This window comes from Eubalaena glacialis, chromosome 2 (assembly GCF_028564815.1).
Source record: "Eubalaena glacialis isolate mEubGla1 chromosome 2, mEubGla1.1.hap2.+ XY, whole genome shotgun sequence".
NCBI lineage: Eukaryota > Metazoa > Chordata > Mammalia > Artiodactyla > Balaenidae > Eubalaena > Eubalaena glacialis.
Window position 1 is genome coordinate 43,025,257 of NC_083717.1, and position 13,343 is coordinate 43,038,599.

General features: G+C 38.4%; 1 protein-coding gene across 3 annotated transcripts in view; it reads left to right on the forward strand.

Annotated features, from left to right (window-relative positions):
- SV2B (synaptic vesicle glycoprotein 2B) overlaps positions 1-13,343 on the forward strand; it is a 77,718-nt gene that overhangs the window by 50,518 nt on the left and 13,857 nt on the right. For all 3 annotated transcript variants that reach the window (XM_061181787.1, XM_061181788.1, XM_061181789.1), the window contains exons 6-8: positions 539-649; positions 1,462-1,550; positions 7,522-7,686. In XM_061181787.1, coding sequence (XP_061037770.1) covers positions 539-649; positions 1,462-1,550; positions 7,522-7,686 — 365 coding nt within the window. The remainder of the gene's footprint in view (positions 1-538; positions 650-1,461; positions 1,551-7,521; positions 7,687-13,343) is intronic.

The window sequence follows — 13,343 nt, forward strand, 5'->3', positions numbered from 1 at the left end:
TCAGATATATGATTTGCAAGTATTTTCTCCCATTCAGTAAGTTGCCTTTTCATTTTGTTGATGATTTCCTTTGCTGTGCAGAAGGAGGACATAATGTCTTTTATTCTGCTGTGTTTTAAAAATGTCTTACATAGCAAACCCCCTTTCCTAACACACACACACAAACACACACACACACTGTTGCCTATATGGGTTCTAGACTTCTGTGATGTTAGTATCCATTAAGGATAGACTTGTGAATTTTAAGGTGAAGTCAATTCTACTATGGGCAAATCAGATATAAACAGGAATTCAGCGTATTTCCCAAAGCCATAATTGAGTGAAAAAACTCTGATTCATTTTGTCTGCAGTGGGACATAGCCACCTGAGAAAGATCCCTAAAGAGATACTATGTACAATTTTGGTTAAGAATTACTGAACTGTAGGGTCACCAAAAGCTCCTCTAGCCCTAAGTAAGTTAATAAAGTCAGTTACATTAAACTAAGAATTGAAAAGTCAAAGTGGGGTTAAGATTCTCTAGCCCATCTTTGCTTTACAGGTTTCCAACATTAAAACTCCCAAGCAAATGGATGAATTCATTGAGATCCAAAGTTCAACCGGGACTTGGTACCAGCGCTGGCTAGTCAGATTCAAGACCACTTTCAAGCAGGTACAACTGGGGACCTGGGGTTGTTGAGAGGGAGGCTCTATGGAAATCTGTAACGTCAGTGGATGAAGAATAGAGATCTTGAACATCCCCATCAACCCAAGACAGTGTGGTGGGCAGGAAGCAACCTTGGATAGGGACTTTCGGGTCCTAGCCCATGCTTACCTGTGAGCCTTTGAGCCACAAACTATAATCCTTTGTTTCTTTTCTTTGTTCTTCCTCCCCAAGGCAGAGATTTTGAATATAAGTGCAATGTCTAGTCTGAGTAAACACCTTTCTCTCTAGCACCTTCTCCTTAAATAACCCATAGGAAGAAAGGAGTGGGTTAAAGAAATGACCCCTTTGAGATTTGTTGGTGATTTCTGAGAAAGTCTTCATGAAGGGCAAAGCTCCTATGAGGTGAATCAACTATTGAACACTGAGGCAGTCAATGGCCAGAGTCTCCTGAGCCTGGATGACCTTCTTGGTGTAGGGTGGTTCAATGTTTGGAATATCACCCATTCCCACTGGTGGGGAGCAGAACTCACTACTCAAAGCTATTCACTGCCTTGACATCTCCACTCCGTGTGCTTTTTGTCACATGCATGGAGCATTGTTGTGTTCCCAGATGCTACAAGACTGTTAGAAGTTGAGACCAGCCAGTAAGAAGAGAAGAGGCTTTCCTTGTTATTTGAGCAGAATTGCTGCCTCTGGAAGATAATGGTTGCCCATTCTCTCCATGGGTTCCTAGGCAATTAAATAGAAAATATTAAAAATGAGCTCTTCCAAGTCACAAATTTCTGCCTTTAACAGCCCATCTCTTCTGTGTGTTATAGGTCTGGGAAAATGCTCTGTACTGTGTGATGGGGCCCTACAGGATGAACACACTGATTCTGGCCGTGGTCTGGTTCACCATGGCTTTAAGGTAAGCTCTGTCTTCCTTAAGTTCACTAATTTCCTTGTGCTTCAGGTGCCTCATCTATACACTGAGGGTTACAGTTGGTTCTAACTCACAGAGTCTGTGTCAGATTGGATGATTTTGGCTCTAAGTAACAGGCAACCAACTCTAGTGGCTTCTACAACTAGGAAATTTCTGATCCTTTTTTTTTTTAATTTTTATTTTATTAAAAAAATTTTTTTTATTATTATTTTTTTACATCTTTATTGGAGTATAATTGCTTTACATTGTTGTGTTAGTTGCTGATGTATAACAAAGTGAATCAGCTATACATACACATGTATCCCGATATCCGCTCCCTCTTGTGTCTCCATCCCACACTCCCTATCCCACCCCTCTAGGTGGTCATAAAGGACCAAGATGATCTCCCTGTATTATGCGGCTGCTTCTCACTAGCTATCTATTTTACATTTGGTAATGTATATATGTCAATGCCACTCTTTCACTTCGTCCCAGCTTACTCTTCCCCCTCCCCGTGTCCTCAAGTCCATTCTCTACGTCTGTGTCTTTATTCCTATCATGCCCCTAGGTTCTTCAGAACCATTTTTTTTTTTTAGATTCCATATATATGTGTTAGCATACGCTATTTGTTTTTCTCTTTCTGACTTACTTCACTCTGTAGGACAGACTCTAGGTCCATCCACTTCACTACAAATAACTCAATTTCGTTTCTTTTTATGGCTGAGTAATATTCCATTGTATATATGTGCCACATCTTCTTTATCCATTCATCTGTTGATGGACATTTAGGTTGTTTCCATGTCCTGGCTATTGTAAATGGTGCTGCAATGAACATTGGGGTACATGTGTCCTTTTGAATTATGGTTTTCTCAGGGTATATGCCCAGTAGTGGGATTGCTGGAGCATATGGTAGTTCTATTTTTAGTTCTTTAAGGAAGCTCCATACTGTTCTCCATAGTGGCTGTATCAATTTACATTCCCACCAACAGTGCAAGAAGGTTCCCTTTTCTCCACACCCTCTCCAGCATTTATTGTTTGTAAAATTTTTGATGATGGCCATTCTGACTGGTGTGGGGTGATACCTCATTGTGGTTTTGATTTGCATTTCTCTAATGATTAGTGATGTTGAGCAGCTTTTCATGTGCTTCTTGGCCATCTGTATGTCTTCTTTGGAGAAATGTCTATCTAGGTCTTCTTCCCATTTTTGGATTGGGTTGTTTGTTTTTTTAATATTGAGCTGCATGAGCTGTTTATATATTTTGGAGATTAATCCTTAGTCCGATGATTCATTTGCAAATATTTTCTCCCATTCTGAGGGTTGTCTTTTGGTCTTGTTTATGGTTTCCTTTGCTGTGCAAAAGCTTTGAAGTTTCATTAGGTCCCATTTGTTTATTTTTGTTTTTATTTCCATTACTCTAGGAGGTGGATCAAAAAAGATCTTGCTATGATTTATGTCAAAGAGTGTTCCTCCTATGTTTTCCTCTAAGAGTTTTATAGTGTCCGGTCTTACATTTAGGTCTCTAATCCATTTTGAGTTTATTTTTGTGTATGGTGTTAGGGAGTGTTCTAATTTCATTCTTTTACATGTAGCTGTCCAGTTTTCCCAGCACCACTATAGAAGAGACTGTCTTTTCTCCACTGTATATCCTTGCCTCCTTTGTCATAGATTAGTGGACCATATGTGCGTGGGTTTATCTCTGGGCTTTCTATCTTGTTCCATTGATCTATGTTTCTGTTTTTGTGCCAGTACCATATTGTCTTGATTACTGTAGCTTTGTACTATAATCTGAAGTCAGGGAGTCTGATTCCTCCAGCTCCGTTTTTTCCCCTAAAGACTGCTTTGGCTATTCGGGGTCTTTTGTGCCTCCATACAAATTTTAAGATTTTTTGTTCCAGTTCCATAAAAAAAGCCATCAGTAATTTGATAGGGATTGCACTGAATTTGTAGATTGCTTTGGGTAGTATAGTCATTTTCACAATATTGATTCTTCCAATCCAAGAACATGGTACATCTCTCCATCTGTTGGTATCATCTTTAATTTCTTTCATCAGTGTCTTATAGTTTCCTGCATACAGGTCTTTTGTCTCCTTAGGTAGGTTTATTCCTAGGTATTTTATTCTTTTTGTTGCAGTGGTAAATGGGAGTGTTTCCTTAATTTCTCTTTCAGATTTTTCATCATTAGTGTATAAGAATGCAAGAGATTTCTGTGCATTAATTTTGTATCCTGCAACTTCACCAAATTCACTGATTAGCTCTAGTAGCTTTCTGGTGGCCTCTTTAGGATTCTCTATGTATAGTATCATGTCATCTGCAAACAGTGACAGTTTTACTTCTTCTTTTCCAATTTGGATTCCTTTTATTTCTTTTTCTTCTCTGATTGCCATGGCTAGGACTTCCAAACCTATGTTGAATAATAGTGGTGAGAGTGGACATCCTTGTCTTGTTCCTGATCTTAGAGGAAATGCTTTCAGTTTTTCACCATTGAGAATGATGTTTGCTGTGGGTTTGTCGTATATGGCCTTTATTATGTTGAGGTAAGTTCCCTCTATGCCCACTTTCTGGAGAGTTTTTATCATAAATGGGTGTTGAATTTTGTCAAAAGCTTTTTCTGCATCTACTGAGATGATCATATGGTTTTTATTCTTCAGTTTGTTAATATGGTGTATTACATTGATTGATTTGTGTATATTGAAGAATCCTTGCATCCCTGGGATAAATCCCACTTGATCATGGTGTATGATCCTTTTAATGTGTTTTTGGATTCTGCTTGCTAGTATTTTGTTGAGGATTTTTGCTCTCTATTCATCAGTGATATTGGTCTGCAATTTTCTTTTTGTGTAGTATCTTTGTCTGGTTTTGGTATGAGGGTGATGGTGGCCGTATAGAATTAGTTTTGGAGTGTTCCTTCCTCCGCAATTTTTTGGAAGAGTTTGAGAAGGATGGGGGTTAGCTCTTGTCTAAATGTTTGATAGAATTCCCTGTGAAGCCATCTGGTCCCGGACTTTTTTTTGTTGGAAGATTTTTCATCACAGTTTCAATTTCATTACTTGTGATTGGTCTGTTCATATTTTCTATTTCTTCCTGGTTCAGTCTTGGAAAGTTACACCTTTGTAAGAAATTGTTCATTTCTTCCCGGTTGTCCATTTTATTGGCATAGAATTGCTTGTAGTAGTCTCTTAGGAGGCTTTGTATTTCTGTGGTGTCTGTTGTAACTTCTCCTTTTTCATTTCTAATTTTATTGATTTGAGTCCTCTCCCTCTTTTTCTTGATGAGTCTGGCTAATGGTTTATCAATTTTGTTTACCTTCTCAAAGAACCAGCTTTTAGTTTTATTGATCTCTGCTATTGTTTTCTTTGTTTCTATTTCATTTATTTCTGCTCTGATCTTTATGATTTCTTTCCTTCTGCTAACTTTGGGTTTTGTTGGTTCTTCTTTCTCTAGTTCCTTTAGGTGTAAAGTTAGATTGTTTATTTGAGATTTTTCTTGTTTCTTGAGGTAGGCTTGTATAGCTATAAACTTCCCTCTTCATCTTGTGTATCTTCCTTCCCTTTTCATCTTGTCTATCTTTCTTTGAATGTGGTTTTTGTTCCACAGGCTACAGGATTGTAGTCCTTCTTGCTTCTGCTGTCTGCCCTCTCGCATCCCATAGGTTTTGGATCATCGTGTTTTCATCGTCATTTGTCTCTATGTATGTTTTGATTTCCCGTTTGATTTCTTCAGTGATCTCTTGGTTATTTAGTAACGTATTGTTTAGCCTCCATGTGTTTGTGTTTTTTACGTTTTTTTCCCTGTAATTGATTTCTAATCTCATAGCGTTGTGGTCAGAAAAGATGCTTGGTATGATTTCAATTTTCTTAATTTACTGAGGCTTGATTTGTGACCTAAGATGTGATCTATCCTGGTGAATGTTCCATGAGCACTTGAGAAGAAAGTGTAATCTGCTGTTTTTGGATGGAATGTCATTTAAAGCTTCTGTTTCCTTATTTATTTTAATTTTGGATGATCTGTCCATTGGTGTAAGTGAGGTGTTAAAGTCCCCCACTATTATTGTGTTACTGTCGATTTCCTCATTTATAGCTGTTAGCAGTTGCCTTATGTATTGAGGTGCTCCTATGTTCGGTACATATATACTTATAATTGTTATATCTTCTTCTTGGATTGATCGCTTGATCATTACGTGGTGTTCTTCCTTGTCTCTTGTAACATTCTTTATTTTAAAGTCTATTTTATCTGATATGAGTATTGCTACTCCAGCTTTCTTTTGATTTCCATTTGCATGGAATATCTTTTTCCATCCCCTCACTTTCAGTCTGTATGTGTCCCTAGGTCTGAAGTGGGTCTCTTGTAGACAGCATATAAATGGGTCTTGTTTTTGTATCCATTCAGCAAGCCTGTGTCTTTGGTTGGAGCATTTAATCCATTCACGTTTAAGGTAATTATCAATATGTATGTTCCTATGACCATTTTCTGAATTGTTTTGGGTTTGTTTTTGTAGGTCCTTTTCTTCTCTTTTGCTTCCCACTGAGAGAAATTCCTTTAGCATTTGTTGTAGAGCTGGTTTGGTGGTGCTGAATTCTCTTAGCTTTTGCTTGTCTGTAAAGCTTTTGATTTCTCCAACAAATCTGAATGAGATCCTTGCTGTGTAGAGTAATCTTGGTTGTAGCTTCTTCCCTTTCATCACTTTAAGTATATCATGCCACTCCCTTCTGGCTTGTAGAGTTTCTGCTGAGAAATCAGCTGTTAACCTTATGGGAGTTCCCTTTTATGTTATTTGTCAGTTTTCCCTTGCTGCTTTCAATAATTTTTCTTTGTCTTTAATTTTTGCCAGTTTGATTACTATTTGTCTCGGCATGTTTCTCCTTGGGTTTATCCTGTATGGGCCTCTCTGCACTTCCTGGACTTGGGTGGCTATTTCTTTTTCCATGTTAGGGAAGTTTTCAAATATAATCTCTTCAAATATTTTCTCGGGTCCGTTCTTTCTCTCTTCTCCTTCTGGGACCCCTATAATGCGAATGTTGTTGTGTTTCATGTTTTCCCAGAGGTCTCTTAGGCTGCCTTCATTTCTTTTCATTCTTTTTTCTTTATTCTCTTCCACAGCAGTGAATTCCACCCTTCTGTCTTCCAGGTCACTTATCCGTCCTTATGCCTCAGTTATTCTGCTATTGATTCCTTCTAGTGTATTTTTCATTTCAGTTATTGTATTGCTCATCTCTGTTTGTTTGTTCTTTAATTCTTCTAAGTCTTTGTTAAACATTTCTTGCATCTTCTCGATCTTTGCCTCCATTCTTTTTCCGAGGTCCTGGATCATCTTCACTATTGTTATTCTGAATTCTTTTCTGGAAGATTGCCTATCTCCATTTCATTTAGTTTTTTTCTGGGGTTTTATCTTGTTCCTTCTTTTGGTACATAGCCCTCTGCCTTTTCATCTTGTATATCTTTCTGTGAATGTGGTTTTTGTTCCACAGGTTGTAAGATTGTAGTTCTTCTTGCTTCTGCTCTTTGCCCTCCAGATAGTTTTACCTCTTGCTTTGCAACTTTATATTCCTATGTTCTTTCTCATGAGTAGCTGAGTTAGCTAAGACCTACCACTTAGTGTTAAATGGTAGTGCTGATAATGCGTATCCTGGTCTTGTTTCTTATGTTAGTGGTAATTACTGCAGTGTTTCCTCATTAAGAAAGATCCTGCCTTTTGAGCTGAGATTTATATATTTTTACATGCTAAGGAAGCATCCATGAATTCCTAATCTATTGTTGTTTTTATTGGGAATGAATGTCGTTTTTTATCAAATACCTTTTTGGCATCTATGGATATAGTCATGATTTTTTTCCCTTAGATCTATTAATATGATGAGTTATATTATTAGATATTTCTAATGAACCATACTGATACATTTAAAATGGGCTTGATTTACATCAAGTCATGAATGCAGTCTCTGATGGCGTTGCTGCTCAAATATTCTGTCTTCTGTATTACAGTTATTATGGACTTACAGTTTGGTTCCCTGATATGATCCGGTATTTTCAAGATGAAGCATACAAGTCCAAAATGAAGGTATTTCACGATGAGCATGTGTATGGTGTCACAATCAACTTCACAATGGAAAATCAGATTCACCAACATGGGAAACTTGTGAATGACAAGTAAGTGGGAGATCATGGGCTTTCCTCAGATCAAGGGGACTGTGTGTGGGGACTGTCTTGGGGAGAGAGCCATTGGGAAGATAAGAATTCAATATGGCGAGGATTGACCTCCAAGGCTGGTGGAGCATCACAGCTTACCATGGCTGCCAGAGACTCGACAGTGCCCCTGGTGGCTCTGTCTGTACTGTGCCGTCCCCTGTCATCCTGGCTAAGGTTGATTCATCCAAGGAGGGTCAACCAAATCATCTCTCCTGAGACCTAGCATCTTTAATGGTGATGCACAGAGAGCCCCTCAATGATGCCTGCCTGGAGAGAGGTCCCAGAGCTCTCACCACTGAGGTCCTGTACCAACTCACAGCCTGGCTGTTGAGATTTTTCTTTGATCCTGGATGCTTCTTCAGAAGCAAATCCAGAGGCCAATATAACACTCTCTTATGTTATTCTTTCACCTAATATTACGTCCAAGCATCAATTGGCATGGCCCATTGTCATCAAGAATGTTGTTCTGCTTTGGGGAAAAAATGAGTGGAGTGTTAGAAGAGTCCTGCCCTCAATCTGTTTGACTCCTCCTCTTCCTACTCCTGGGACACTGAGATGGATAGTCCAGCCTGTTGGGCTTTAAGAACACCTCTTTGAGGTTGCCCTCTGAAGGCCCCAAATGGGTCAGGGCAGGACAGTTTCCCCCAGGCCACATGCTCCACTAAACTGAGCATGTTCACCTCTGCTGTTTCCTTTCTTGAATTATCCTTAGCAGGTTCACTGGGTCAGGCGAGGGCGTGATACACCAGAAACACCACAGCCCAGTGTCAGTGGTATAAACTGCCCCCAAGTTAATGTGTCTGTGCAAGAATAATCACCATGAATTTTCTCCTCCGACTCGGTTCTACTTCCCCAGCCCGCACCCACCTGTGTGTCTAAGTGGCCATGCCTGTGACTGTGAGAAAGAAGTGTATGTCTGGGTGAAGTCCAAGGAAGGTGGCTTGGGCAGTCTAGTCCATATGTTCTTACCAGCCAGACCTTAGCAAATGTTCACTGTTATTTAGGATGAGAAAGAAAGTGTGACACGAAAAGGGGAATGTTATTTCTACAAATATAAGGCCTTTGGGGCAGGAAAGTTAGGACCGACTATCCGTGGACATGGAATTCAGATTTTCAGATGATTTTTTTAAATGCTGAGGCTCAGTCATAAACATCTCCACCTTCATGTGCCCATGTATGCACCTGCTCTCGGTGGGGACACTTCGGTTCCTGGAATCTGCTGAGAGTGGCCACTCCAGGGATGGCAGCTCGAAGGCTAGTGGTTGGTGGATGGCAATTCTCCCCAGGATTTCTCACCGTCAGGGCTCTTCAATATAAGCCCAGAGATCTTGCGTTGGCATTGCCAAGGAAGAAATGTTGCCCTTCTTTATTAGAACGCTTTGGAAATGTTGAAAACTAAGGGACATTATGGATGGCTAGATGTCACCCATGATATGACGTTATTCCCTGCAGAGACGAATTCACTAAAAGAGACCTCATCTATGAAGTTGCCAATGTTCAGTGATACTCTATTGTGATGTTAGTAATAATGACGACGGTAATGACACTTCTGTGTGCCAGGTGCTTCCTTAAGTGCCTTTCAGAGATTATCTCGTTTAATCCTCACAGAAACTCCAGGAGGCAAGAAATGTGCTTTCTCTTTTACAGGTCGGGAAACAAGCTTAGAGAGGTTGAGTTGCTTGCCCAAATCACACAGCTAATGTGAATAGATTAGAAATATCTCTCACCAATTCATGCATTCAGACTCCAATCCCGTACCCTTGACAACTACAAATATCGTCTACCTGGGAAACTCTCCATTCCCACAAAGGCCCTGTTTTACATGGTGTTTTCTGCATTAAAAAGTTAATTGCAATGCCAGAGCTGTTATGATTTTTAAAAGTAGGTTTTGCAGTTCTAAGACTTAGCTACCCAGAAAATGGGAACTTCTGCTCCAGTCCGTCCTTTTAAAAGATCCGAGCCTCCCAAAGCTTAAGGCTTGAGGAAGGCGGTGGTCTCATCTGTGGAACCAGGACCCCAGGGAACAATAGAGTTATTGTTAAGGGTCTGCGAATGCATAAGCAGGCCAATGATTGTCTGGGAGTGGATGTAAATATTCTGCACACACAGGTGTTCTACCATGTTTCTGTGTTTCAAATGCATACAAATGTTTTTGTGTGATTATTAAAGTATAAATTCCTTCAGAAGTTGCAGTGAGTTCATTTTAACTTGTCATATATATGTCATTCAGTTTTTTAACCAGGGGATACCACTGTCACTTGAAGCTCATAATTTTTACCCCAGCAATTTGTTTGAATAAAAACCGTGTTTTTCTCCTTGGAAAAAGATTAGGAACCTTTGAAACCAATCTAAGGAATTGAACCTGGTTTCTTTTCTTGAGTTATGCTGCCATCTGCTGGTCATAAACTAGAAAACATGCCACCTTCGGAAACCTTGAGCCTCTTTGGAGAGTTAAATTCTTCAAGTTCTTTAGCTTGGATGGGGCATTGTCCCCATTCGTACTAGTATTCCCCCTTTGACTTTATCCACACTTTGCTGATTAAAAATTTAAATAAAATTATTTACTTTATTGACTATCACACATGGGGGAAGATTACTTTTAGCAGGGAGAGCAGAGAGAAAGCAAGCAAATGCCTATCTAGAAGAGAGAAGGTTGATTTCACACATCACAAATGCTACCCACACTGTTAAAAGCATTTTTTAGTGGGGCATCAGTAGGAATTTTCTTCATCTGCAGTGGGTGTGTTTCAGGACAGTAAATCTCTGCGAAGCTGGCAAGGGTGGGGAAATGTGTTAAATGTACCTTCTGGCTTCAGGTCTGAGGAAGTAGCCAAGGCTTGAGGGACTTGGGTTCCAAGCCTTGATGGGTCAGTAAATAGCTGAGCCACCTCTGACCGACCTGTTTAAGCCTCTGATTCCACATCTGAAAGTCATAATATTGATATGTAATGTCCATCAGCCTTCAGAGTTAATAAAATATCTCAGCAAAATTTTGTAATTTAATCTAGGTCCTGCATAGTTCTTATAGAGCTTCTTCCTGAATATTTCACAACTAATTGGCTACTGAAAATGGGATTGCTGTTCCTCCATCAGACATTTACCCAGGTTATTGCAGATCAGTAGAAATCCTGTTGATTTGGGGATGTTTGTTTTGTCTCTAACCGAGCTCTTTTATTAGTTCTAACAGTTTCCCCTTGTTATTGTTATACCAGCCTATCACCTGCCCATAACAGTTGTTTTGTCTCCTTTCTTTTCCTTTTTATTCCATCATGAAATATATCAAATATGTGGAGAATAGAGAATAACACCAACAACCCTATTCAGAGCACCTAGATTTGTAAAATCACAAACTATGCTACATTGACTTCAGATTTTAATATAGATTAAACATCACTCACTCCGTTGCCCTTCTTGATGCTATTCTTCTTCCTCCTGAGGAGTGATGATCACCACGGTCATAAATTTGGTGTTTTACATTCATGTGTGTTTTTATACTTTTCCAATATATTTATGTATCTGTAAACATTGCACAGCATTCTTTTGTGTGCTTTACATTTTAGGTAAATGTCATACTACGTTATAGATGTGAATGTATAATTCTCATACTATAAATGTTTCAACTAGTTTTGTTATTTTTAGGCTATTTACTTCTTTTATTTTAAATATTTTTAATTGAGGTGTAGCTGATGTACAATATTGTGCTGATTATGATGTCCGGTTTGCTGATGGACAGAAGCCATGCTAATGGGTATCCTGACTTCAGTGGGGGCATTTTGGGTGTCTTCCTTTTAAGTATGATATTTGCTGTATGTTTTTGATTGACCTCCTTTATAAAGTTAAGGAAATTCTTTTTTGTTTTAAGTATGCTGAGAGTTTTTATCATGAAAGTATATTGAATCTGTCAAACGTTTTTCTGCATCTATTATGATAATCATATTGTTTTCTCCTTGGACCTATTAATATGATATATTAAAATAATATTTTTTTTCAGTATTCAACCATACTTGATTCCTTGGATATATTTTAATCATTCAGTGTGAATTTTTTAAAATGGCAATCAATACATTGACAAATTTGATTTACTAATTTTTTTTGTTTGTTTAGATGTTTATAGCAGTTTTATTCATAATTGCCAAAACTTGGAGGCAACATACATGTCCTTTATTTTTTATTTTTTACAAAAAACTCGTGCAAATATTTCAAATTGGGTTTCAACTTATTATGTTGTTAAGACTATTTTTAGAACAGTTTAGGCTCACAGCAAAATTGAGAGGAAGACACAGAGATTTCCCATATACCCTCTGCCAGAACTACCATATTATCCGGTGATGATCCAAGATGTCCTTGAGTAGGTGAATGGATAAATAAACTGTGGTACATACTGACCATGGAGTATTATTCAGTGCCAAAGAAGTAAGCTATCAAGTCATAAAAAGACATTGAGGAACCTAAGTGAAAGCACATTCCTAAGTGAAAGAAGCCCCTCTAAAAAGGCTACATCTGTATAATTTCAACTATATGACATTCTGGAAAAGGCAAAACTATGAAGATCAGTGGCTGTCAGAGGTTAGGGGAGAGGGATGGATAAATAAGCAGAGCATAGAGGATTTTTAAGGCAGTGAAAATAGTCTGCATGAGACCATAACGATGTATACATCTCATCATACGTTTGCTAAAACCCGTAGAACTACTAATGTTCTATTTAGGATTTTTGCATCTACATGAGATTGGTGTATATTTCCCTTATACTGTTCTTGTTCAACTTTGGTATCAATCTTATATTCTGAGGCACAAGTACATATGTCCTTAGAGAGTCTGTTTGGTTGACATTAGCACCAGTATTTCCCATCCTATAAATCTGCTTCTCCATGAAATAATATTTCAACCATTTGGAGATATAAGATGGCCATGTCCTAAGTCCACTCTTTTATTTCTTTCGCCAATAACTTCTGCTTCCTTAAAGGAAAAGTTTCACAAGATACTTTTGTTAACTTTTCTTTCAGCCTTTGAAATCTCCTGAATGAAGAATCTTGGACCAGATTAGTATATAAATTAGAGATTGGAGGAGATGATTTATATAAAAGACTCATAAAATATGCCTTGGCCTTTTCTCCTTTTATCTCTTCTTTTATAATTTTGGCTTTTTATAACTTAGGCTTTTTATAACTTACTCGGAGATACATTTTAAGGTCTGTCTGTGTCAGACCTATTATGATTTATGGCTCTGCTTTCTCACCCACTTTTGGTAGAACATTAAAATACCACCGAAGACCACATCACCAGCCTATTACTGTATTAAAGAGAAGGATATATTAAGGAGGGCAAAGACCTGAGACAGTCTCCAGGAATAGCTTTCCTGAATAAATACATTCAGCCTACAAATTACATTAATTTTGACATCAGAGCCATCTTCCTGTAACAAAGACTTACTGATTAGTTTTTCCATGGAAGTATGAAGAGTCCAGTGATAACTTCTGGAGGCTGCTGTTTAAAAGTCTGCAGCAAATTTAACCCTAACAAAAATTGTTGAAAACAATTTGGCTTCCTAGATCAGTGACTCTCACATTTTCTAAAGTATAGTAATCTGGCATCTTTCTCTGGTGATCATAGTTCAAGAG